The sequence below is a fragment of the Pan paniscus genome, chromosome 7 (genome assembly GCF_029289425.2).
Source record: "Pan paniscus chromosome 7, NHGRI_mPanPan1-v2.0_pri, whole genome shotgun sequence".
NCBI lineage: Eukaryota > Metazoa > Chordata > Mammalia > Primates > Hominidae > Pan > Pan paniscus.
In genome coordinates, this window is record NC_073256.2 from 156,077,128 (window position 1) to 156,105,047 (window position 27,920).

Consider the following 27,920-nt stretch of genomic DNA (forward strand, 5'->3'; position numbering starts at 1 on the left):
CCCTTGCCTGGAACATACTCTCCTCTCCCTTTCTATGACTAAGGTCATATGGAGACCTGCAGGTGTCTTTTAAATGTCGTGTCTTCACGGATCCCTCTTCCCTCTCCACCATGCAAATATAATTTGGGTCCCCATGTTATTCTTGTTGATGCATCTTGTTCTTTTCCTGGATGACATTTACTATAATTTGCAATGTAGCTATATCTTTGCCACTGTAGGGTTAGTTTATCTTCTTGACTAGGCTACAAGCCCTGACAGATCTGATCCATGCAGATGCCTGGGTCCCAGCATGGGCCCGAAAGAAGCAGTAAATGGACAAAAAACATCATAGATAATGGTCCTAAACCACAATACATTAAAAAAAGATGGAAAAAAGTAGCTTCCTATATCTTGCCCTCCATGTCCCCAACCCCTGTCCCTTTTCCAGAAGGCACTGTTTTTCAGTTTACCATATTTTTAACTGTTTCCTATATATTTCCACACAATTATAAATGTTTAGAAATATATAACTTTGTGCAAGTTATACAAATAGTAACAGCGACTATAGATGATTACTTACAGCCATTGAGAGGCCTTCACTCATGTGGTCTCACAATAACTCTAAGAGGTGGACTATCTGTTTCTGTCCTGCCTTATGGATAAGAAAATTGGAGGACACAGAAGTAAACCACAGAATGAAGTTCAAGCTGCTAGTGAATGTCAGGACAGAAACTGGCGTCCACATAGGTGGCCTGGGGAGCCTGTGTTCTTATCTTTCAATATGCAGTGATTGACTAATAGATTTTTTCTACTTAATTTGCCTAGTTCCACTTAATTTGAGTATCACTATCTTTTCAAGACCATACACATATTGTACACATATTAATTTGTAGAATTCCATGATACAGATATTTTGTGATTCACTTAACTTTGTGCTTATGATCATGTGGTCTGTTCTAATTTTTTATTGTCATAAGTGATACTACAATGTACATCCTTATACATGCTTTTAAAAATGCACACATACAAATATTTCTGCAGGATAAATGCCTAGACATGGAATATCTAAGCTTAGGGGCAGGCACTTTGTGATATATTGGTACTGCCAAGTAACTTCTCAAATAGGTGTGTCCAATCTGTTCTACCACCAAAAAGGTATGAGACTGCTTGCTGCCCTGCACCCCTGCCAATGCTGTAGGTTATCAATCTTAAACAAAAATTTGATATGACTAATTCCGACTCTAAAGTTGTGATCCCAATTTCTTCCAACACCCTTATGGAATGTCTGAGTCTCATTTTGATGAGCATTGCTGGGGAGGAGACAGAGCTGTGGAATAATGATTTCAGTTTGATGAAAAGCACAGAGTAAGATTCTTTGCCACACTACAAATGGGATTTCTGAGTGCACAGGCTCTCTCCTCTCCTGGCATCCCCTGCAAGGGCTAGTAACTGGCCAACTCCTGATACATGTTTAGGGTCAGGGCCAGCCCAAGAAGCCATGTGCAAACTTCCCTGAAATCAGCTGGTCAAAACAGAGGATCTCAAGATGAGGAAGAAACATTAAAATGGAAAAAAAAAAAAAAAAAAAGAAAAAGAAAAATGTGCTCCCATTATACAGTTCTTGGGAGTAAGATAAATAATAATAATAGCAATTTTTAAATTTTTTAATATTTGTAATGCACCAGAAACTCTGCCAAATATTTTGTAGTTTCAATTAACTTTCACTCCACATGTACAAGATAGCTGGGTATAATATTTTCTAACAGATGAGAAAACTGACTTTGTTAGACCATAACTACGACCACAATGCTGGTGAATGACAGAGCTGGGAGCCAGGTCTTCATGCCCTCAAAGCCCACACTCTTACTGATACTCAATACCAACTCACCATGCCCACCCTAACACGTATAGAGGGCCAATGAATGAAGCCCAGTTCCTGGGTCATGGTAGTGCAGTCTTACGCTGGGCAAACTGCTTCTTGTCTCTGGAGCTCAGTTTCCCCATATGTGACAGGCAGATATGTATTCTCAGTATCTAGCACCCATTCTGATAAATAATTGGCTTTTGCTGAATAAATCAATAAGCATAGGATGGTTCTTAGAGAAGTGTATATATTTTTGGTTTGTAGGACCTAGGAATAGGCCTAGCTATTGGCAAACTCCAATAGGGGAGATATTTAAAACTAAGTAGTGGCAGTTGCTGGAGGGGGAGTACGAATCCCAATATAGGAATTCAGAGGAGAAAGAATTAGAAGCGGAGTAACTTACAGTTCCAGGTAACCCGGGAGGGCCTGCAGGACCAGCTTCACCCTAGATGGAGAAATGGAAAATCCATGACCATTAATCTTCCTCCCAACTCTGCTTATGCTGCAACAGATCAGCTAACACTATCTTCCCCAGACAACAGAAGGTGTTGTCTTCTGCAGGGTGCAGGTAGGTGCACCCTGCACCTACCTTGATAGATACATACATACATAATTACATATGTACATTCCAAATTATAAACTATTTCAGACATATAAAAACATTGTTTTCAGAAGTATCCATATTGATATGTGTAGTGGTAGATCATTTATATCACTATATACTATTCTATTGTGTAAATGGTAATAAAGTGAAGGGGGATCCAAGATGGCTGAATAGGAACAGCTCCAGTCTACAGCTCCCAGTGTGAGTAATGCAGAAGACAGGTGATTTATGCATTCCAGCTGAGGTACCAGGTTCATCTCACTGGGGCTTGTTGGACAGTGTGTGCAGCCCACGGAGTGTGAGCCAAAGCAGGGCAGGGCATCGCCTCACCAAGGAGGCACAAAGAGTTGGGGAATTCCCTTCCCTAGCCAAGGGAACCTGTGACAGATGGTAACTGGAAAATTGGGACACTCCGACCCTAATACTGTGCTTTTCCAACAGTCTTAGCAAACGGCACACCAGAAGAATATATCCCGCACCTGGCTCAGAAGGTCCCATGTCCACAGAGCCTCGCTCACTGCTAGCGCAGCAGTCTGAGATCAAACTGCAAGGTGGCAGCGAGGCTGGGGGAGGGGCGCCCGCCATTGCTGAGGTTTGAGTAGGTAAACAAAGCAGCCGGGAGGCTCGAACTGGGTGGAGCCAACCACAGCTTAAGGAGGCCTGCCTGCCTCTATAGACTCCACCTCTGGGGGCAGGGCATAGCTGAACAAAAGGCAGCAGAAACTTCTGAAGACTTAAATGTCCCTGTTTGACAGCTTTGAAGAGAGTAGTGGTTCTCCCAGCACGGAGTTTGAGATCTAAGAACAGACAGACTGCCTCCTCAAGTGGGTCCCTAAACCCCAAGTAGCCTAACTGGGAGACACCTCCCAGTAGGGGCCAACTGAAATCTCATACAGCCAGGTGCCCCTCTGAGACGAAGCTTCCAGAGGAAGGATCAGGCAGCAACATTTGCTGTTGTGCAATATTTGCTGTTCTGCAGCCTCCGCTGCTGATACCCAGGCAAACAGCGTCTGGAGTGGACTTCCAGAAAACTTCAACAGACCTGCAGCTGAGGGTCCTGACTATTAGAAGGAAAACTAACAAACAGAAAGGACATCCACACCAACCCCATCTGTACATCACCATCATCAAAGACCAAAGGTAGATAAAACCACAAAGATGGGGAGAAACCAGAGCAGAAAAGCTGAAAATTCTAAAAATCAGAGCGCCTCTTCTCCTCCAAAGGAATGCAGCTCCTCGCCAGCAATGGAACAAAGCTGGATCGAGAATGACTTTGATGAGTTGATAGAAGTAGGCTTCAGATGATCGGTAATAACAAACTTCACTGAGCTAAAGGAGGATGTTCGAACCCATCGCAAAGAAGCTAAAAACCTTGAAAAAAGATTAGACGAATGGCTAACTAGAATAAACAGCATAGAGAAGACCTCAAATGACCTGATGGAGCTGAAAACCATGGCATGAGAACTACGTGATGCATGCCCAAGCTTCAGTAGCTGATTCAATCAAGTGGAAGAAAGGGTATCAATGATTGAAGATCAAATGAATGAAATGAAGCGAGAAGAGAAGTTTAGAGAAAAAAAGAGTAAAGACAAATGAACAAAGCCTCCAGAAAATATGGGACTATGTGAAAAGACCAAATCTACACCTGATTGGTGTACCTGAAAGTGACGGGGAGAATGGAACCAAGTTGGAAAAGACTCTTCAGGATATTATCCAGGAGAACTTCCCCAACTTAGCGAGGCAGGCCAATGTTCAAATTCAGGAAATACAGAGAACACCACAAAGATACTCCTCGAGAAGAGCAACTCCAAGACACATAATTGTCAGATTCACCAAAGTTGAAATGAAGGAAAAAATGTTAAGGGCAGCCAGAGGGAAAGGTCGGTTTACCACAAAGGGAAGCTCATCAGACTAACAGCGGATCTCTCAGCAGAAACTCTACAAGCCAAAAGAGAGTAGGGGCCAATATTCAACATTCTTAAAGAAAAGAATTTTCAACCCAGAATTTCATATCCAGCCAAACTAAGCTTCATAAGTGAAGGAGAAATAAAATCCTTTACAGACAAGCAAATGCTGAGAGATTTTGTCAACACCAGGCCTGCCTTATGAGAGCTCTTGAAGGAAGCACTAAACATGGAAAGGAATAACCGGTACCAGCCACTGCAAAAACATGCCAAATTGTAAACACCATCCATGCTAGGAAGAAACTGCATCAACTAATGAGCAAAATAACCAGCTAACATCATAATGACAAGATCAAATTCACACATAACAATATTAACCTTAAATGTAAATGGGCTAAATGCTCCAATTAAAAGACACAGACTGGCAAATTGGATAAAGAGTCAAGACCCATCAGTGTGCTGTATTCAGGAGACCCATCTCACATGCAGAGACACACATAGGCTCAAAACAAAGGGATAGAGGAAGATCTACCAAGCAAATGGAAAGCAAAAAAAACCAGGGGTTGCAATCCTAGTCTCTGATAAAACAAAACGGACTTTAAAGCAACAAAGATCAAAACAGACAAAGAAGGCCATTACATAATAGTAGAGGGATCAATTCAACAAGAAGAGCTAACTATCCTAAATATATATGCACCCAATACAGGAGCACCCAGATTCATAAAGCAAGTCCTTAGAGACCTACACAAAGACTTAGACTCCCACACAATAATAATGGGAGACTTTAACACCCCACTGTCAACATTAGACAGATCAACAAGACAGAAAGTTAACAAGGATATCTAGTACTTGAACTCAGCTCTGCACCAAGCAGACCTAATAGACATCTACAGAAGTCTCCATCCCAAATCAACAGAATATACATTCTTCTCAGCACCACATCTCATTCATTCCAAAATTGGCCACATAGTTGGAAGTAAAGCACTCCTCAGCAAATGTGAAAGAACAGAAATTATAACAAACTGTCTCTCAGACCACAGTGCAATCAAACTAGAATGCAGGATTAAGAAACTCACTCAAAACCGCTCAACTACATGGAAACTGAACAACCTGCTCCTAAATGACTACTGGCTACATAACAAAATGAAGGCAGAAATAAAGATGTTCTTTGTAACCAATGAGAACAGAGACACAACATACCAGAATCTCTGGGACACATTCAAAGCACTGTGTAAAGGGAAATTTATAGCACTAAATGCCCACAAGAGAAAGCAGGAAAGATCTAAAATTGACACCCTAACATCACAATTAAAAGAACTAGAGAAGCAAGAGCAAACACATTCAAAAGCTAGCAGAAGGCAAGAAATAACTAAGGTCAGAGCAGAACTGAAGGAGATAGACACACAAAAAACCCTTCAAAAAACCAATGAATCCAGAAGCTGGTTTTTTGAACAGATCAACAAAATTGATAGACCACTAGCAAGACTAATAAAGAAGAAAAGAGAGAGAATCAAATAGATGCAATAAAAAATGATAAAGGGGATATCACCACCGATCACACAGAAATACAAACTACCATCAGAGAATACTATAAACACTTCTATGCAAATAAACTAGAAAATCTAGAAGAAATGGATAAACTCCTGGACACATACGCCCTCCCAATACTAAACCAGGAAGAAGTTGAATCCCTGAATAGAACAATAACAGGCTCTGAAATTGAGGCAATAATTAATAGCCTACCAACCAAAAACAGTCCAGGACCAGATGCATTCACAGCCGAATTCTACCAGAGGGACAAAGAGGAGCTGGTACCATTCCTTCTGAAACTATTCCAATCAATAGAAAAAGAAGGAATCCTCCCTAATTCATTTTATGAGGCCAGCATCATCCTGATACCAAAGCTTGGCAGAGACACAACAAAAAAAGAGAATTTTAGACCAATATCCCTGATGAACATCGATGCAAAAATCCTCAATAAAATATGGCAAACCGAATCCAGCAGCACATCAAAAAGCTTATCCATCATGATCAAATTGGCTTCATCCCTGGGATGCAAGGCTGGTTCAACATATGCAAATCAATAAACGTAATCCATCATATAAACAGAACCAAAGACAAAAACCACATGATTATGTCAATAGATGCAGAAAAGGCCTTTGACAAAATTCAACAACGCTTCATGCTAAAACTCTCAATAAATTAGGTATTGATGGGACGTATCTCAAAATAATAAGAGCTATTTATGACAAACCCACAACCAATATCATACTGAATGGGCAAAAACTGGAAGCACTCCCTTTGAAAACTGGCACAAGATAGGGATGCCCTCTCTCACCACTCCTATTCAACATAGTGTTGGAAGTTCTGGCCAGGGCAATCAGGCAGGAAAAAGAAATAAAGGGTATTCAATTAGGAAAAGAGGAAGTCAAATTGTCCCTGTTTGCAGAGGACATGATTGTATATTTAGAAAACCCCATCATCTCAGCCCAAAATCTCCTTAAGCTGATAAGCAACTTCAGCAAAGTCTCAGGATACAAAATCAACGTGCAAAAATCACAAGCATTCCTATACACCAATAACAGAAAAACAGAGAGCCAAATCACGAGTGAACTCCCATTCACAATTGCTTCAAAGAGAATAAAATACCTAGGAATCCAACTTACAAGGAACATGAAGGACCTCTTCAAGGAGAACTACAAACCACTGCTCAATGAAATAAAAGAGGACACAAACAAATGGAAGAACATTCCATGCTCATGATAGGAAGAAACAATATTGTGAAAATGGCCATACTGCCTAAGGTAATTTATAGATTCAATGCCATCCCCATCAAGCTACCAATGACTTTCTTCACAGAATTGGAAAAAAATACTCTAAAGTTCATACGGAACCAAAAAAGAGCCTGCAATGCCAAGACAATCCTAAGCCAAAAGATCAAAGCTGGAGGCATCAGGCTACCTGACTTCAAACTATACTAAAAGGCTACAGTAACCAAAACAGCATGGTACTGGTACCAAAACAGAGATATAGACCAATGGAACAGAACAGAACCCTCAGAAATAATACCACACATCTACAACCATCTGATCTTTGACAAACATGACAAAAACAAGAAATGGGGAAAGGATTCCCTATTTAACAAATGGTGCTGGGAAAACTGGCTAGCCATATGTAGAAAGCTGAAACTGGATCCCTTCCTTACACCTTATACAAAAATTAATTCAAGATGGGTTAAAGACTTAAACATTAGACCTAAAACCATAAAAACCCTAGAAGAAAACCTAGGCAATACCATTCAGGACACAGGCATGGGCAAGGACTTCATGAGTAAAACACCAAAAGTAATGGCAACAAAAGCCAAAATTGACAAATGGGATCTAATTAAACTAAAGAGCTTCTGCACAGCAAAAGAAACTACCATTAGAGTGAACAGGCAACCTACAGAATGGGAGAAAATTTTCACAATCTACCCATCTGACAAAGGGCTAATAACCAGAATCTACAAAGAACTTAAACAAATTTACAAGAAAAAATCAAAAAACCCCATCAAAAATGGGCAAAGGATATGAACAGACACTTCTCAAAAGAAGACATTTATGCAGCCAAGAGACACATGAAAAAATGCTCATCATTGCTGGTCATCAGAGAAATGCTAATCAAAACCACAATGAGATACCATCTCACACCAGTTAGAATGGGGAACATTAAAAAGTCAGGAAACAACAGGTGCTGGAGAGGATGTGGAGAAATAGGAACAGTTTTACACCGTTGGTGGGACTGTAAACTAGTTCAACCATTGTGGAAGACAGTGTGGCGATTCCTCAAGGATCTAGAACTAGAAATACCGTTTGACCCAGCCATCCCATTTCTAGGTATATACCCAAAGGATTATAAATCATGCTGCTATAAAGACACATGCACACGTATGTTTATTGCGGCACTATTCACAATAGCAAAGACTTGGAACCAACCCAAATGTCCATCAGTGATAGACTGGATTAAGAAAATGTGGCACATATACACCATGGAATACTACGCAGCCATAAAAAGGATGAGTTCATGTCCTTTGTAGGGACATGGATGAAGCTGGAAATCATCATTCTTAGCAAACTATCGCAAGGACAGAAAACCAAACACCCCATGTTCTCACTCATAGGTGGGAATTGAACAATGAGAACACTTGGACACAGAGTGGGGAACATCACACACTGGGGCCTGTAGTAGGGTGGGGGGAGGGGGAAGCGATAGCATTAGGAGATATACCTAATGTAAATGACAAGTTAATGGTGGCAGCACACCAACATGGCACATGTACACATATCTAACAAACCTGCATCTTGTGCACATGTACCCTAGAACTTAAAGTATAATAAAAAAGGTAATAAAGTTATTTCTTATCCATCTTCCTGTTGATGACATTTATGTGGTTTTCCTCTGATTGCAATCATAACTAATGTTGATTTGTTACAGCAAACATCCTCACACACATGCCCTGAGCACAATTACACATTTGAAGTCCAGCTGTCCTAGGGATGCCAGCAGGCCCTGCCCCACCCCCGTGAAGGAGTGGGCTCTTCTCAGGAACCTGGGGGGAACAGTGTTACATTCCTATAAGCAACACAGGCTTGGGAGTTGAATCACCTGAGCTTGAAACCTAACTATACCATTTTATAAATTATTTTACCTACTTTGGCATGTTTTCTCTTTGCAGAACAATGATGCTGATAATACATACAGCTCACAGCATGGCACAGAGATTGAGCAAGACCGTAAGGAGTACGGTGTTATTACATTTGGCCTGAGGAAAGGACGTCACTGAGCTGCTCCACGCAAGACAGTCCATGGTGAGTGGATACAGTTTCCAAAGCCTGTCATTTCATGTGTGCCACATGGTCCCAGGGGACAGGTGTCTATGTCTAGATCTGCTTCTTGAACCAGCCCAGGACTGGCTCTCTTGCAAGCCTTCCAAATATGGTTATGAAATAGAAAAATGTTTGAATATAGTTGGCTTAGAGAGAGACAAGTTCGCCCTTAGTCAACAACAATAATATGATTATAAAATGTTGTATCCTTTTCTACCATTATTTCTATTGTTATTTAGCATTTGATTCCAGCTCCTGGTTTAAGTAGTTTCCATGTGTGAATCCATTTCATCTTCGTAGCAATGCCCATAATGTATGTGTATGTATGTATATATATATATATATATCTCCATTTCACAGATGAAGAAACTGAGGCATAAAAAATGTCAATGAACCTGCCCTAAGTCACACATTCTGCAAATGGCCAAACCTGGTTTTAAGCTCAGAATGCATGCCCTTTACAGTTGTGTGGCATTGCTCTGACTAAAGTTCCAGTAGCTTCAGAAACAAAAGCACTTTCTTGGTGTTACTGTGTATTATTTGATTTTACCCAATTCTCTTCCTGACATTGTTGAACTCAAGCTCCAGAACCAATCTCATCTAAACCAATTTACTCTCCATTAAAATGTCCCAATGATCAAAGTTAAGTGTTTTCCCAGTTGAATATATGAATGGGTATCAATGAGAAGAGGGCTGGAGGAGAGATGTGTCTCTCACCCTGAGGGCATGAAGACTGCCTTTTGGAAATAGCCTCCTCATCCTGAGGGCTGTGGACAAGGGAAGAACAGCGAGCTGGAGCAGGTAGACCCATGGGGGCTCTCTGCCTTTGGAAAAGAGGCTTAACTAAGAAGGATCAATGGGTGTTAGGGTTGATGCAACAGGCCTGGGTTCTAATCCCAGCTCCTCCATGAGGTGTTTGACTGTCAGCGCCCCTTGCTGGAACAGGAGCATCACACACACCCTTCCCTGATGCTGTGGGCCTAAGTGCCAGTAATGGGGAATAACAGGGGACGTGAAGGGAGAAGCAGAGGCAGAGACAGGCAAAGCACAGTCAGAAGAGGGCAATGTTGCCTTAATGTCTTCTTTTGGATTTTCTGACCAAAATTGTCAATTATCACATATTTTTCTGGAGGAAAAGAAAGGCAAACCAGATTCTTTGGAAGCTTGAATGTGACTGCCATGGCCCTGGCAATTCCGTCCAAGTAATCAAAGGGGCTTTATGGTCTCACTAAGCCTTTGCATTCTGGAAATGAGTTTCTCAAATAGAAACTGCATTTCTGAAAAGTCCACGGCAGCAGCAGGCCTGAATGGCTTACTGAGGCAGAGCCTTTTCCACTCTGGGCTCTCTATTTATAGACCGCAAGTCTGCCTGGAGCAAAGTCCTCAGCCTCCAGCCCCAGAGAAAGAGGATGGGAGGCACTGCCTGGAGCCCAGAAAGCACCAGCGCAGAAAAAGATCTGGAAATTGGAGGGGAGAAAGTAAACTTGGGAGAATGGGGCACCCTGAAAAGCATCATGCAGGAGGAGGAAGGATGCAAGACCCCTCTGGGTGTGTGGGCGCCATTCCTCCTGAGGCAGCCCCAGGGCAGGCCTAGCGTGTGGCATTCTGTGCTAAGAGCCAGGACTTTCTATGTGCACTGGCAGGGTTTAGATCTTGACTCTAAACCTCTATTCATGCAGCTCTGCGCAAGCAACTTAGCTCTTCTGTGCCTCTGTTTCCTCATCTATCAAGTGGGGATGTTGTTGACAGCAGCGACCCCTCATGGGGTTGGCCTGAGATTACCTAAGTCCCTACACAGATGGTGCTCAGGACAGTCCTGCACTCGGTGAGCCTGCCACAAGTCATCCACCAACAGGAAATCCTTATGCTCTTTAACAACCCTGAGGGTCCTTGTTGGGCTGGCAAACCAAGGCACAGGAAGGTCAGGGAAGATGCCACACAGCAGATAGAACCAGGACCATACTCCAGGCCAGCATTATGGCTCCAAGAATGGTGCTCTTTCTACTAAGCTGCAGGCAAGCACAAATAAACTCCTATGAGGGGTTTGGGGCAGGTGTTTATAAAGTTGCTGTGGAACTAGAGGTGCATTTGGTCAGAACTGAGCATGAAACAGCAAGAAAAGCAAGTGCCTGGTACAGCGCCTTACTCAGGGTGGGACTCCCAACCGTGTCCATACCTGTACCCTCTTTAGAGCCAGTAGAGGGTAATGGTTCTATCAGCATCTATCAGTAAGGTGTATGTGTTCTACCAGCAGAGAGTACATGTTCTATCAGCAAAGAGTACGTGTTCTATCAGCAGAGGGTAAGGGTTCTACCAGCAGAGAGCATATGTTCTCCTCAGCAGAGGGTACATGTTCTATCAGCAGAGGGTATGTGTTCTATCAGCATAGGGTAAGGGTTCTGCCAGCAGAGGGTAAGTATTCTACAAACAGAGGGTGAGGGTTCTACCAGCACAGGGTAAGTGTTCTACCAACAGAGGGTACATGTTCTATCAGCAGAGGGTACACGTTCTATCAGCAGAGGGTACATGTTCTATCAGCAGAGGGTATGTGTTCTATCAGCAGAGGGTAAGGGTTCTACCAGCAGAGGGTAAGTATTCTACAAACAGAGGGTGAGGGTTCTACCAGCAGAGGGTACATGTTCTATCAGCAGAGGGTATGTGTTCTATCAGTCTTCTTAGACAATGACTGTCAGAGCAAATGGACGTATCTTTGGTGAAAGGGTAAGAACTAGAAGCACAAGTTAGAATCTAGTAGAAAGGATGTCAGTCATTGCAGTTGAAAGCACGTATTTTAGAGCCCAACTGTTTGGACTCACACCCACCCTCACTCTGTAAGCCTGGGCAGAAAACATAGTGGAATTTTTAGAGACCTGCTTGGCAAAAGAGCCCTTTGACTGACGAACTACAGTTGTGTGAACCCCCTATGTCTGGTGGACTCGTGGGGCGTGATGAGGTTTTGTCGTGGATGGGGTGGGGGGGCGGTGCTTTAGCCTGGAGTCAGCATGTGGTCCCAGCCAAGATTTGGTTCTGTGAGTGTGGTTAAGACAGTACGTCTCTCTATGCCTTAGTTCTTTCACCTATAAACTGGGGATTAAGACGAAAATGACTTCACAGTTCATTGTTATGAAGATCACCAGAGTGAGCAACGGAAAACTCAAGAAACTGCAACTTGCAAAACATACTGAGTATACGGAACCCATGACTTCCCCGCACGCTGTTCAAGCTCACACTGCTTTAGCAAAGGATCTTGTGTTTCAGACAAATAAGCCCGTGGACAAACATCTCGTGCATGTGCGGTTTTGGCAACAGCTCACGCGTGTGTCAAACTAATCAGCGATTTTCCAGTGGACAAATTCTGACCAAATCATGCTGACTCCAGTCTACAGCCTCACCCCTGACTCCATCCACAACAAAACCTCATCACACCCTATGAGTCCACCCCCCGTAGGGGGTTCACGCAACTGCAGTTGTCTCACCAAGCAGGTCTCTAAAAATGCCATTATGTTTTCTGATCAGCACAGGTTTCTCTGGGGCTTTGACATGAGTTGAAATATTATAGATGAAGCACCTACTTGCACCTCTAGACCAGACACTATCCTGGGTGCTGGCTTGGCTCCTGAGTGGGGGCTGCTCTTCTAAGAAGGGGCTGGGACCAGGGATCTGAGTCCTTAGGAGGTGAAAATAGTAAGGGACTTTCCTTCCCAGACCATGTGTGCCAAGTTAGGGTTCATCATACTCTCCATCCTGTTTTTGTAAAAGAAGGTTGGAGAGAGTATAGACATACATCCTCTGTTACACTGTGATTTAAAAAGTGCATTCTTCCTCCTTGAACCTAACCGCATGTTGCCAAAGGCAAGTGGCAGTCTGGAGCCTCCCTCCAAAGCAATCAGAGTCAGACCCTGTGGGCTGGGCTGGCCATGCAGTCCCACCCGTGGTTCTGTAGGTTAGGCGCGCGTCAAAATCTCTCTGAGTCTCAGCTCTTTTCACGTGCAAAACATGCTTATGGATACCAGTGGCTGTTTTCTGTTTGTCCCTTTATATCCACTCCTGTTCCTTTCTCTATCCCAGGAGGCAACCTCAGTGGTCTCATTGACCTCATCCCCTGGATCCCAGTGGTCTGGTGGGAGATGGAGAGGACAGAGAAGGACGGGATGAGATGCTGAGGATGTCAGGCCAAGGAGAGCTGGTTTTGTCTGTTTTTCTGCCCAGAATGACTGCCAGGCTCCTTCTATGGCTGCTAGCCTCTCTGGACTCTGGGACAGCTCCCTCCCCTTGTCCTTTCCCACTCTTGCTCTTCCTAGTCCTGGAGGGTATGGCCACATCCCATCGGCTTCCCTAAGCACTGTCCACAACCTGCAATTACTCTGTCATTGAATTCTCTTCCACTGTCCATTTTGATTGTGCTGCTCCTGATGGACATGGTATCTGCCTGGAAGACAATGCCAACGAAGCCTCTCTGTGCACTTCAGGGCACACAGTAGGGCTCCACAAATGCAATGATGCCCCCTTGATTTAGATACAGTCTGCTTGGACTCAGGCTGGCTCCAGGGTCAACCACACAAGCAATGGCACGCTGGGCTCACGAACGATGCAGGAAAGGATATAGGAGTCAGGGCACATGGGGATTTTGCTCAGCTCGTTCTTCACACCCCGCTGGTGCCTCCATTGCCCTCACACCTGGGCTAATCATGTCTATTACACCTGTGAAAGGGGCAGTGGTGTTCAGAGAGAGATTGAACGTAAACAGGCCACACAGAGCACTCAGCCCAGGACAGGAGCTCAGGCAGTGCTTGCATGTCACAGGCACAAAAGGGTGGATGGACGGATGGATAGTGAGATAAGGGTGTCAACTCCAATACTATTATCTTCTTTGTAAGCTTATAATTACGAACAATAAAGTTTGAGGTTTATGTCTAACATATTATTTTCTCAAAAAACAGCTTTGGAGTCATGAACGCAACTAAATTCTGCGGAAATGTAAAGATTCAGTACAGGTCGGGCATGGTGGCTCATGCCTGTAATCCCAGCACTTTGGAAACCCAAGGCAGACAGATCACCTGAGGTCAGGAGTTGCACAGGAGTTCAAGACCAGCCTGGCTAACATGGAGAAATCTCGTCTCTACTAAAAACACAAAAATTAGCCAGGTGTGGTGGGGCATGCCTGTAATCCCAGCTACTTGAGAAGCTGAGGCACGAGAATGGCTTGAACCCAGGAGGCAGAGGTTGCAGTGAGACGAGATCATGCCACTGCACTCCCGCTTGGATGACAGAGCGAGACTCTGATTTAAAAAAAAAAAAAAAAAGATACAGTATGTTCTGCAGAAAATCTCTTCCTTTAGAAAAACCCAACTAATAATAATTGATGATCAGAATGAGAGCGAGTTTCTCCTACCTTTTCACCTCGGTCACCTTTCAGTCCTGAAAGTCCCAGTTCGCCTTTTTCTCCCTGTAATAAAAGATAAAATTAGAAAACATTAGAACCCAAACCGAGCTGAATTCCTGCCTCTTCCAAGTAAGAGCAACATGACTTTGGAAAAGTATACACGTGTATATTTCTCTCTCTCACTTGTCCTTGCCTTATCAGCAAAGTGGCCACAGTGAAGTGTAACTCAGAGGGGAACTAGTCAGTTAGGCGTGAAGCACCTCATTCTCCATTTGTCCCCTGACAGAGGGTGCCTTCCACCCCTCAGCCCCATCCGCCTCCTCTGAAAATGCTCTGCCCTTTCCAGAGACATCTCCCAGCAATGGTCCTTTGTCCCAGCTCAAGGACGCAAGTAGTCTTCTCCCCTTCCCCATCCCTTCCATCAACACTGAGAAATACACTCTTCACCCAGTCAAAATTATGACTGTCCCGAGGGACTGAGACTCCACAGGGGGCTGCTCTCTGTGGAGATGGGCGAGGTTCCTGTGTCGGAGGAAGGAAGCTGCCACACTTACCTGGTCTCCTTTCTCTCCTCTCACACCTGGGAAGCCTGGAGCCCCTGGGAGGCCTGCTTCTCCCTGTGAGAACAAAATATTCACAAGGCGTCAACAGGAAGGCTCCCCCAGGGGCCAAGCTGCAGGCCATGTGCTCTCAGTTCCTGCTCTCCAGGAACTGGAGATGTTCTGGCTTAGTGGGCATCACATGGAAAGCAATGCAGTGGAGAAAGGGGAATTCTAGAGAATTTCCTTCACTAGGGCATCCCCAAGCTCTTGTCTACTTCAGCTGTTTCCTTTCCCAGGAACCCTTATTTTGCCTCTCCTGGTGTCTAACCCTTCCTGTTTCTTTAGGACTCAGCAACAATGTCACCTTCTCAGCATCCTTTCTGACAGTCCCCAAGTCTGGGAAGCCCTCTCCTATGCCCCCAACACCTGCAGGCCACCACTCGTGACATCTGTTCAATTGTTCTTCAATGTCCAGTTTATCCTGGACATATAGTGAGCTCCCAAAAGCCAGGATTAATTCCTCTTGGCATCTAAATAATTTATACAAGATGTAGCGTATAACAATGAATGAATGAATAAAATGAATGAATAAAAGCACAAACAAACAGACCTTCTCTCCAGGTCGGCCTGCCAGGCCCTGCTCCCCAATTTCTCCCTGAAAATGCAATAATACATACCCCATTATTCTCCATTCACTTTAAAGAGATGACTGCCATTTCCCAGTTGTCCTCACACATCACAGCACCTGCCAGCCACAACCCTTAATTTTCAAATATACGGCATGGTTAGAGGCCCAAGAGTCATGGGCTCTGAAGACCAAAGTGTTTAGCATTTTTGCAGAGCAGAATCCACTTTCTCATATAGTCTTTTGCTTTCCCCAAAAGAAACAACTCTTAGGACTGTCCCATTAGAATTTATTTTTTAATTTTTTTTATTTTTTATTTTTTTTGAGACGGAGTCTCACTCAGTCACCCAGGCTGGAGTGCAGTGGCACCATCTCAGCTCACTGCAAGCTCTGCCTCCCGGGTTCACGCCATTCTCCCACCTCAGCCTCCCGAGTAGCTGGGACTACAGGCACCCGCCACCACGCCCGGCTAATTTTTTGTATTTTTAGTAGAGACAGGGTTTCACCATGTTAGCCAGGATGGTCTCCATCTCCTGACCTCGTGATCAGCCTGCCTTGGCCTCCCAAAGTGCTGGGATTACAGGAGTGAGCCACTGTGCCCGGCCAGAATTTATTTATTTATTTTTAGTTTTAGTTTTTTAGAGACAGGTCTCACTCTGTCACCCAGGCTAGTGCAGTGGTGCAGTCATAGCTCATTGCAGCCTTGAGCTCTTGGGCTCAAAAAATTATCCCACCTCAACCTCCTGAGTAGATGGGACTATAGGCACATACCACCATGCACAAATGATTTAAAAAAAAAAAATTCTGTAGAGAAAGAGTCTCACTGTGTTGGCCAGGTTTAGTCCCATGGGGGGACTACAACAGTTCCTAATTAGCACTTTGTGGTCAGAGTGAAGTGGGGAACACAGGGCCAGAGGGGCTTTATCTCTGATCCAAGAGCATCAATCAGGCTGCTGCACTTCCCAGGTTCTTACAAATCATTGATGAAAAGAGCTTTGCGATGATGATGGTGGCGGTGAGCGCAGACTATCATCTTTATCCAACCATGTGTCTTCAAGATAACTAGCTTCTTGAATGACAATGTATTTCTAATATTCATATGCTATTTACTAAAATCTTTAGTGTAGATTTTAATAAGGAAATGTGGTTTTCTCATGAATGCATGGATGCACGAAAGAATGAATGAATAGGTGGCATGCAGGCTATAAAGATTTTTTGTGCAGCTATGCCAGACTCAGTTGGTACTGAAGGCCAGAACTACCAACTTATCGGAGAGAAAGACAAAAAAAAAAGTAATTAAAAGCGTGGCTTAGTGTAAGCACACATTTTATCCTGCAGTGCTGGTGTCACACATCTGGAGTCAGCACTTATTAAAATTCTAGACACACTCCGATGCTCCCATCAATTCCCAATGTTTACAAGCACAATTAGTAAGAATTGCTCTAACCAGAATTGTGCAAATACTCGTCACTCAAATTGTTGCTTTCAATCTGCTAGAATACTAGCACATTTGCAGTGGGAGTTGCTTCTTACATGCTGAGAAAGGATAAGGGGCTGAGTTTGGTTAAAAAAAAAAAATTGAAGACCATCTGAAGTCCTCCCTGAATTTGGGTCATGAACACCAATCCAAAGGCACAATGGAGGTGAAACGGTATCTTCTTGAATTCTCGAAGTGAGCCTCAAAATGTCAATGCCTCTGCTCATCCCGCAGACAGCTTTACCCTCTAAGTGGACTTTCACAAATCTGCCATCCGTGACTTAGTCATCATCATCTTGGAAAAGAATTTTTATCTTCAGTTGATGCTTTGTCAAAATAAAGTAACAAGACCCTCTGCCAGGGCTCCTCTAGGACTATGAGTATGTTGGAAAAGCGTCATGACTGGAGAAATTCAGTTTTAAACTTTTCAGAGAAATGTTTTGAACACAGAGCCTTAGAAATTGAATAAAAATGACACATGAGATAAAGCAGTAGGCTTCTCTGAATCTTTCAACCATGAGTGATGATCAGAAATATAAAACACATAGATTGAAAAGCTGGAGTAATCCCAGAGGGTCCCTATAATTTTAGCCCAGTAATTGTCGTAATCAATCCCCTTCATCTACAGAACCCTGCATGAGAAACTCGATGGGAATGGATTGCTTCATTACTGAATAGAAAGGTGGGGTTCATACAGTATAAACCCAGAAGGATTTGCCAATTCACAAATTTGAGAAAACACAACCATAAGGTATGGTTGACTCCATGAAATTCGTGAAGTCAAGAACAGCAAACCTAGATAAATGCTTTCAATCCTTTCTGGAAGATGATAGAATTTCAATCCAATCAATCAAACACTGAAAGGTGGCCCGAGTACTTTTAAGACCATGTGATTCACTCCCCTACACACACAACCACCTCAGGACAGGCATGAAAAAAAAAACACACAGCAAATTACATGTCATCACATTTCAATGTCATGGGGATCGGTATAGACATATATTTAAATGTCAATATTGAATCTTAAAATAAGAAGGATATAGTGTCTGTCGGTGGCCATGGGGGGACTTATTAGTACACACTGGTACATTCATGGGGGCCATGAGGGCTGAGTTCCTCGGATATGGAATCCAGGAAGTGGGAGGCTCATAGTGGCTCTTGGCAATACTCTTTCCACAGTTTGAGTCAACCTGGGTGTGCTTGAGACAGCTTGGATGCAATTTAATCTGTGTGTTTTTCTGCTTGGTTTTAATTGGGTCTTTTAAAAATGACCACTTTATGAAAGAGTGAAACAATAGGGAACATAAGGGCCCGGGATGTGCCCACCAGCACCTTCCCTGGCCAGCAAACGGATGCCCTGAGGTATGCCCTCCCACGGGGTCAGCTTCCCCCACTGTGTGGGATCCAGGCCACTCCTGTGCTCTGGCTGGGCTGAATTTGATCATGCATTCTCCACCTAGCAAGCCCGTACTGTGTATCTAAGCAGTGCTTGCCTGTGGGCGGGCAGTGGGAGGTGCAGAGTTGACTAAGACCCGGTCACTGGGTTTCAGTAGTTCATACCCCAGTAGAGCAGGAGCACTGTGGGTGGAGGGCAGGAGGAGCAGAACTCCCCACAATCTCCTGTCTGGCCACTGTCTCCTCAGCACCACAGGTTTCCATGCGTGCACACACACAAACGCACACGTGCACACTCACACCACACACACATGGCCCAGCAGAAAAGCCTCACAGGGCAGCAGTCACTCCTGGAGGGAGCCTGGGCAAAGCATGACCATCAACATGGGGCACTTGAGGGCTCTCCACTCACAGGGGCTGCCCTGTCCAAGTCACATGCTGGGAAGCCTCCATTTCCCCCTCAGGTCCATTTTTCACACCTCACCACCCACTGGAAGCTGGCCCGAGAAGGCTGAACTCTACGGATTGCATCTGCCAGCTTTCCTTGCCTTCTGGCTTTCTGTAGGGTCAAGGGATTAGGAAGCATCGCAGTGGAGGTAGAACACAGTTCAGAGAGAGCGAGTGAGCACTTGTATCTGTTCCTCTCACTCCCTCCCTGCCAGGATAAGCCAGACACCGATGATATTCTTCTTCCCAAGGCCACGGCTCTCAAGGGGGTGGGGGCTCTTTCCGGCTCTCATGGGGGATAGTGCCTTCTTCTCCAGCTGCAGATCTTGGTTCCGAGGAACCACTCCCTCCTCTGGTGCCTTCTGTCCTAGAGGTGGTGTTGGTTCTGTTGTTGCCAGCCTCATGTTGTCATCCTGGTTGGAGCCCTTAACCCTGCCCCTTTTCAAGTATCTGATGTGTCTCCTGCCAGGTCCCAGCTGATATAGACGCTATGCTTATGGTAAGTCGAGATTCACACACCACCCCAAATAGACCACTCAGAATAGCAAGCATAATGGGAAAAAGAGGCAAAGTCCATACCCGAAGGCCTGGTTTTCCAGGCAGACCATCTTCCCCTCTTTCTCCTGGTTCTCCCTGGAAGGAATACAGAGCAAAGTTAACAGGAGACGGGCCATGCTTGGATTAAACACACAAAGTACTAGGCACAGGTTGGAAGGAAGAGAACTACCTGCACTCAGGTGGTTTTGAACTGCTTCAACTCTGCGATTACCTAACCACAGTCATCAAACACAGTAGCTCATTCAGCCTCCTAGGTTCCATATTCAATAGCTGTAATTTTGATTTAGAAAAATATAATTGAGGAGAATTGGCATTCTCTCTTATTGAGAGATTTAGAAGAAAGGAAGATGTTGCATAAGTGTTTCTAAGAATAAAAAAATACTTGGTCAGCCATGATCCTTTGTCTCAAAAGACGGGAAAGAAAAAAATGCACAATATTTACATTCAATGCCTAGAAAACTAAATTAAATCCACACTTATTCTGTATTTTGCCATGAAGTTGACCTTGTAAGTCTGCTTATTGAAAAACGACAACACATTTTCCTGTAATATTCAACAGTTGCCTTTCCAAGTTGCCTTTCAAGGACTGTTGAGGTGCATATTTGAGTCTGGGTGTGCTTACAGGAAAGAATAAAGTTCACTTGTTCATTTGCTAAAATACTGGTATGGTTGTATAATAATTCATTTAAAGTATTGAAACCTGTATTTGCTCCCCAGTTTTATGCTATTTAACCTTTGACTCTTACCTTAATAATTCTACCATAAGCCCCACCAGAACATTGTTAAAATTGAAATCTCTTATTATGTTAGTAAGAGTATTTACAAGTTTTCCTCCTTGAAAATAAAATAAATACATAAATAAACATATTTCTAACAGATCAAAATTTTTTTTGAGACAGGTCTCTCTCTGTTGCCCAGGCTATAGTGCAATGGCACAATCATAGCTCACTGCAGCCTCAAATTCCTGGGCTCAAGCAATCCTCCCACCTTGGCCTCCCAAGTGAATGGGAATACAGGTGCCCACCCCCATGCCAGGCTAATTCCTGCCTAGGCCTCCCAAAATGCTGGGATTACAGCTGTGAGCCACTGTGCCTGGCTAAATTTTAAAGCCTAGGGCTTCTAAATCCTTCTGCAGTTATCTGAAAATAAATAAGGAGCCTTCCCCCATCTGACCCCATAAATCCAAACATTTCAACTGAGTCCTGATCGAAGACCCAGGCAATCGACTTGTTTTAGAATTCACCAACAATCAAGCATCTCTTTAGTTTCTGTGTTTTGGGTTCCCGAACTGGTGCCAACCGCATCAGTGACCAACCTTGGTTCCTGGCGGGCCTGGTGGTCCATTTGGCCCGTCTTTTCCAGGGGGTCCCTGGGCCAAGAGGGGAAAACATAAATAAAAAGGAAAGGCATATTTAGGAAAGGCTTACATTAAGTTGTTTCAAACCAGGAGCTGTTTTTGCAGCCAGAATGCAGGAGGCTCAGGCCTCTGCTCTTTGATCAGCAGGGCCCTGTCTCCAGAGCGACTGTGGTCTCTGTCTGACCACATTTCCCTTTGTTACTACTGAAGCAAATATCACCCTCTGGGCAATGTCTGATTTTCAGTACACTGGCCATGCATGGAGGGTGGGGGCGTGGGAGGACATCTGCCAAATCTTGCTCTGATGGTTCCATTTCTACCCTCAGCTTCCAGGAGGCCCTGGGGACAACAGTGTCCACACTGCTCCTCCTCTCTCCTCTCCAGAATCTCTTTGCCATCTTGTATCTTCCTTCCCACTGCTATCCTCCCTTTCTCTTGTCCTTCAAAAAAGCAAAACCTCAATCTCTCAGCAAGGTTTGGCATTACTGCCTGTTATTTCGAATGCCAGCACTGAGGAGCTCCACGTTATACTTTCCAACACCAGGAGTTTCCTTCTACCATGAGGATATGGCAGGACAGGTGTTACTGCAGCTGCTTGCAGGTGAGGAGACGAAGGCTCTGCAGGCTGAGTGACTCACTCAAGGTCACAGAGCTGGTGATTGGGACCTGCAAGGTTTAACGGACTCCACCTCCAGGCTCCTTCCACTACACCAGAGACACTTCATCTTCTCCTTTTCCTCTGTGCCTTAAATGATATCGGGTCACATGGGGGCGGGGGGGGGTGGTGTGGAAAACACACCCTGGGGCCTGTTGGGGTGTGGAGGGAGGTGTGCAGGGGGAGGGAGAGCATCAGGAAGAATAGCTAATGTATGCTGGGCTTAATACCCAGGTGATGGGTTGATCTATGCAGCAAACCACCGTGGCACATGTTTACCTATGTAACAAGCTTGCACGTCCTGCACACGTACCCTGGAACTTAAAAGTTGAAGGAAAAAAAAAAATGTGTCAGGCACACACACCCTTCCCCATGACTGACATTAGGGAAATCATTTCCTCCAGCGGAATATCTTCTGTGCTATTGCTTTCAGAGCTATTAGCGCTATTCAAAAGTGAATGTTTTTTATAACCCTGGTGATTCTTCCACCCACAGAACCTGCTGCCACCCAATTTGACTCATCTCTCCCTGTGCCTCCAGCTTGGACTGGCGACTAGTGAAAAGACAGCCCCCCCTGCACAGAGCAGGTGTCCTGGAAGCCAAGGCTTTAGGAAGGCAGGAGGAAGGGCTTTTGAGGGGATTAAGGCTGCCTGAGTCAATGAAAGCAGGATCTTGACCAGGAGCAAACGCCAAGGCCAGAAGCTGTGCTTCAAACCTTCTGTGGCTACAGCCGCATCTTGACAGATGAGAAATGCTCACAGTGTCTTTCTTCCTCTAACACGCTCCCCTCCTCTGAATGTTCACACTGATCTGCATACTTTCTGATGAGCCCTTTGGATCGGATGGGATTGCTCATGTGTTTGAGCTTTCAGATGATCCCGTCACTCATGGAAAATGTTTATTGGTGACGTTGCAGTTGACTGTTTGTTTAGAAACGTTTGCCGGTGATGGTGCCATTCAGCCAGTGTTCCTCCCACACGCAATCAGATCACCTGAGTGCCCAGCGCGGCACTGAATTCATGTCCAGTACCCTTTGGCATGCTGCACTGGGGAGCAACAGAGCTGGGGAGGACGCTGGTGTTACCACGACCACAGGCCCCCTGGGCGCCTTGATCCACATTCTCCCATGGATCTGTGCTCCATGGAGAAGTGGGGAGAACTGCCCCATGTGCCACCTAATCTGCTTCACCTCCGCCTCACCCCTCCTCCAGCATCAGGAGCCTCCCAGCTGGGGCCTTCCCCATCCGGGCTCAATGAGGGAGAATTAGTGGTAAGGAAATCCCTTTAAGGTGGCCCAGGGGCCTCCCTGAGGGTAGATCATGAGATCTACCCAGGTCTCAGCCCACGTCATCCATCATCCTGCCCTAAAGAGCTGCAAGCCAACTTTAACTGTGCCCCTCCTATCTGGGGAGACATTAATGTTTTCTAAGTTCCACCTGCCCCCTAAGAGCCCCCAGGTCTCTCAGTTTGCAAGGGAGAAAACATGATCAGGATCGTAATGGGAAGGGCTGCCACACAGCTCCCCGCCTGTTGCTTCTGGTCCCCTCTGGGTATTCCTCAAGGACAAGCGGTCATGCCTTCAGCAGCAAAGGACTCTTGAATGTGTCTTTTGGTGAAAGAGAAAGGGCAGTGGCCTAGGGACTGTGGCCCTAATCCGCACCCTGGCCAGGGCACACAGGGAGCCTTCCCACAGACAGGGCACTAGCACGAGTGAGCCACCACAGAAGGAAGACCCAGCTGAGCTCCGGGGCTGCAGGCCTTGCTGGCCAAGGAGTCCTCAGCTCTAGCAAAGTGGCCCTGGGCCAGCTGCAAGGGCTCAGCGCTCCCCCCAGAGCAATGGGGAGAGGGAGGAGGGGAGCAGGAAGATGTTTCCGAACACTCACCGTGGGCCCAGGAGGTCCAGGCTTTCCCGGGAAGCCGATCTCTCCAGGCAAACCCTGAAAGGGGACCACATGGACACTGTTAGCCTGGCCTGTTCAGAGATCAGATCATTGACTCAACCTCTTTCCTGGCATGGGCCCAGGCCTCTGGGTCTGAGAAGGGCACCCTGGGGCTTCTACTGTCCTTGGTCATCCGCTGGGAAACGCGGAGTTGTTGCACCTCTGAAGTTGACACGTCCGTGGCTTGTGCGGCCTGCAGTCGGGGCGGCCTTCCTATCCAATGCCACCTGCCGGGACAGAGGGAGCTGCCTCCCTGTGCTGATGGCAGGGCCTGACCCACTCCGTAGGTGGGTGTGGATTCTCCCCACTCCCCCATGCCCACTTTCAGGACACTTTTTCAGCAGCCCCAAAAGATGGGAGGGGAAATGTTAGCAAATGCTTGCCCGGGTCCTCTGTTTTGCCTCAAAGCCAAATCACAAACTACAAAAAGACATCCGAATGGGCAACCCCAGGCTAACATGCCTTCTACATGCCGGACTCTGGAGGCAGCCACCAAAGTGCCACATTAGCTCCAGTGATACTCTAACCCAAGGGTTCCGAAGGTCGGAGAGTCCAGAGGCTGGCGGTTCTACGTGTTGGGGTCCTCCTGTGTGTGTTTTTGCACTGGACTTGGGTGCATAAAAGACAAGAGGCCATTCACAAAGATGTCCCCAGGTCCCACAGGCCAGGAAACCACCATCTAAGAGCCCTTGTAGAAAATCAAAGCCAGTCTTACCGGAGAACCTCCCGGTCCAGGGGGGCCTGGGACACCAGGGGGTCCTGGAGGGCCCTGTAGAGAAAGAGCATTTGGTGGGTTACAGATGGGTCCTGATGAGCCTCCTAGGGACAGTGGGCATTTGAAAGAGGCAAAGGGAAGGGGACAGGAGGATGAGGTGGGATTTTATTTGTAATGCCTGATTTTTCAAACAAAAATAAAGCAAAAGGAAAAGATTGGAACTCAAATTTGCAAAATGCTAACATTTCATATTTGGGTGATGGGCATGCCATTGCCTGTAATATTATCTATTCTGCTATATATTCAAAATGTTTGAACATTTAATGTAAATACATATGTGTGTGCACATGTGCAGACACACACACACACACACACACATAGTCTGACCCATGCACAAAGGCCTTCCAGAAGAGTGCTTCTCAATCATGAGTCATTGAGCAGGGCTGGCGCCAGGGTCAGAATCGCCAGGGGTGAGTAAAAAGATCTCACGCCCAGGCCTTCTGGTTCTCTAGGTATGGGGTGAGTGGGTCTCGCATCTGTACTTGTGAAGGTTCCCCCGTGATTCTACGGAGATCAGTCCTCAGAGCCGCTTGACAGATGTAGATTCATGTGCTATTTAAATCATTCATGGTCTACACTTAAACTTTGGGGCATCTTCACGGGCCAGGAACAGAAGCAGGTACTGTTAGCAAACAGAAACGTAAGACCTGTTTCCAAGCTCCTGTCTTGGTTGAGGGGGAGGGCTGGGGAGGGGAGAAACATGTAGACAAATAATTATGGTAGAAAAGGGCTGGGCATGGTGGCTCACAACTGTAATCACAGGACTCTGGAAGGCTGAGGCAGAAGGATCACTACAGGCCAAGAGTTTGAGACTAGACTGGGCAAAATAGCAAGACCCTATCTCCCTAGAAATAAAAAAATAAAAATTAACTGGTCATAGGGGCTCTTGCCTGTAGTCCCAGCTACTCAGAAGGCTGAGGCGAGAGGATTGTTTGAGACTGGGAGTTTGAGGCTGCAGTGAGCTGTGATTGTGCCACTGTACTCTGGCCTGGGTGCAGAGCAATATTCTGTATCTACAAAAAAAAAAAAAAAGAAAAGAAAAAAGACAAATGGCCCAACTAAACCTATGAGCACAGATCCAGGTCCAGGGAGTCCTGGGACACCAGGTGGTTTTTGCACCTGGGAGTGATGCTGTGCACCCGGAGGGATGAAGGCAAGCGGGCAGAGAAGGCACCTGAGTACTGAAGAAAGCCCGAGAAATAAACAACAGGGCAGGCAGACAAGGCAGGTGGGCTGCATTCATAAAGGCCGGCTGCTGTTGAAGGTATTGCGTTTTGAATGACAGCCAACAGTTCCACATGAAGAGAGTGTGGGCCTGCACAGGGCAGATGGAGGCTGAGCCAGGACCTCAGAGGCCACGGGCTGTCATAGTGAGGAGGAGCGACTTTGCCGTGAAGGTCTTGGAAGTAACTGAAGGAGCACAAGAAGACGTGTATGGTCACACGTGTGCCCAGGAAAGCAGCCTGCAGTCTGGGGTGACCAGAGGGAGGAAGGGTGGACATGGGGTTATAAGCAGGGGCGAGCTGGAATCACACAACACCAGGGCTGGGAGGGAGAGTGGATGTGGCGTTCTGCATATATCCAGGTTCCTGATAGTCCTCACGCAGGGACCCGCTCATTTTAGAACAGCCAGTGATCCCACAGCTAAACCACCTTCAGTGGCTCTGATTTTCTAAAGGGTAGTGCTCTTCCAAGCGAGTTCACCACACCCTCCTCCCTCAGCTCCAGCACCACAGACCACTGCTCCACACAGCGTCCAGAAGGTGCAGATGACTTTTCTAGCTCAGGTTTCTCTCTGGATACCCCCTCCCCTCCTCCCACACCTCCCTTCTGAGCCATCTCCACCTTTCTGAGATGGTCTCCAATTCCCCAGTGGAATTAAACTCTCCCTGCTCCGTGCTCAAAACCAACTTAACTGTGCTGATCTGATCCACAGATCCTCGAGGGCAGGCCCTTCTTGTTCCCCCTGCACCTCACACAGTGATTATCCTAGGGTGTGGCATCCAGTAGGCGCTCAGTAAATGCTTGAGGCAATCTCCTGAATTGAGCCAGAAGCCGAGAGCCTAGGTTTGCATTCAGAAAGAACAACACTGCATGGCCACTAGAGGGCGAGAAATACCAAAAAATGGCAGCGGTGGCCGCATCGGTGAACTGTTCCCCTTTCTCCCTCTGGGGGCACCCGTGAGTCAGAAAACAGGCATAGACCAGGACCATTTACTGAACAGGATTTGGGGGCACCTGGACCTAGTTTTCTCGGCAGCTCGCTCCGTCCTGGCAAGTCTTAGGGGTAGCATCTTCCCTCATCAGACACATTTGTTCACAGCTGGAGCAACGGAGGGGCCGGGCAGGGCTGCAGGGTGCCCTGGGCAGGTTCCAACCTGGGTCCTCCCTAATGGACGAGGGCTGCTGGAAGGCTTTAAAGAAGCCTCCCGGCCTTGCTGTATCGTGGGCTGAGCCTTACTACCTCCACAGGCTGCTCCAGCTTGGCCCCTCACTTCTCTCGGCAAAGCAAGAGCCCTGCAGTGACACTCACAGCTCCCACACGCTCCAGAGGCACATTCCAGGCAATGTTTTTTTGTTTTTGTTTTTTGAGATAGGGTCTTGCTCTGTTGCCCAGGCTGGAGTGCAGGGGTGCAATCATAGCTCACTGCAGCCTCCAATTCCTTGGCTCAAGTGATCCTCCTGCCTCAGCCTCCTGAGTAGCTGAGACTACAGGCGTGTGCTACCATGCCTAATTTTATGATTTTTTGTAGAAACAGGGTCTTGCTATATTGCACAGGCTGATCTTGAACTCCTGGGCTCAAGCAATCCTCTGCCTCAGCCTCCCAAAGCACTGGGGTTATGGGGGTGACAGGTGATCTAATTTTACCTCAACATGGTCTTTGAGGGCCTCATAGCACCCCAAGCCCACAGAGCATATCCGAAGGCCCTTCCCAAGCATACAGGAGTCTCTTTGTTAGCAGTCTGAATGAACAATTCAGTTTCCTTCCCTCCTTACATGTCTAAGGATGCTGATGACCTCTGGAGTGTTTTATGCTTTTTCAAAAAGGTGAGCCCAGGAAGCCGGCCCCCTGACCAGCCCCTCGCTCTGGCCCTGCTTGCCTTCCTCCTTTGCCCCTTGCAAACACCCTTGCCCTGCTGCTGCTTGCTAGTTTGGAGTCTCATAGCACGTTAGAGGTGATGGCTCTTTAGCGGTCTCCTAGTGGAAATTAAACCTCCTTGTCTGACAATGAAGAAAACTGAGGCCCAAAGAGGGTCAGGACCCACTTTGGGTCACACAGCCATCATCTCTGGCTGCTGCAGACACACCTGGAGGGCCTGTCACAAATGCAGGTACACAGAACCCTTGTTCAGATTCAGAGGCAGCAGGTCAGGGACAGGCCCCAAGGGTCAGTGACTTTTGAGACACCAGGTAATTCTGATGAGCTGCCAGGTTTGGGCATGACTCGTCCAGGCCAGCTCCGTATTCCACCATCACCACCACTAGCACTGCTGATGAGCCTGTGAGCATAACATCCCAGGAAGAAGCACAACCCAGGAGAGAGAAAAA

General features: G+C 46.1%; 1 protein-coding gene across 1 annotated transcript in view; it reads right to left on the bottom strand.

Moving 5' to 3' along the window:
- COL22A1 (collagen type XXII alpha 1 chain) overlaps positions 1-27,920 on the bottom strand; it is a 326,388-nt gene that overhangs the window by 112,594 nt on the left and 185,874 nt on the right. The window contains exons 24-31 of the mRNA XM_008972890.2: positions 24,311-24,364; positions 23,539-23,592; positions 20,959-21,012; positions 19,665-19,718; positions 15,752-15,796; positions 15,154-15,216; positions 14,609-14,662; positions 2,247-2,288 (exon numbers count right to left, since the gene is read on the bottom strand). Coding sequence (XP_008971138.2) covers positions 2,247-2,288; positions 14,609-14,662; positions 15,154-15,216; positions 15,752-15,796; positions 19,665-19,718; positions 20,959-21,012; positions 23,539-23,592; positions 24,311-24,364 — 420 coding nt within the window. The remainder of the gene's footprint in view (positions 1-2,246; positions 2,289-14,608; positions 14,663-15,153; positions 15,217-15,751; positions 15,797-19,664; positions 19,719-20,958; positions 21,013-23,538; positions 23,593-24,310; positions 24,365-27,920) is intronic.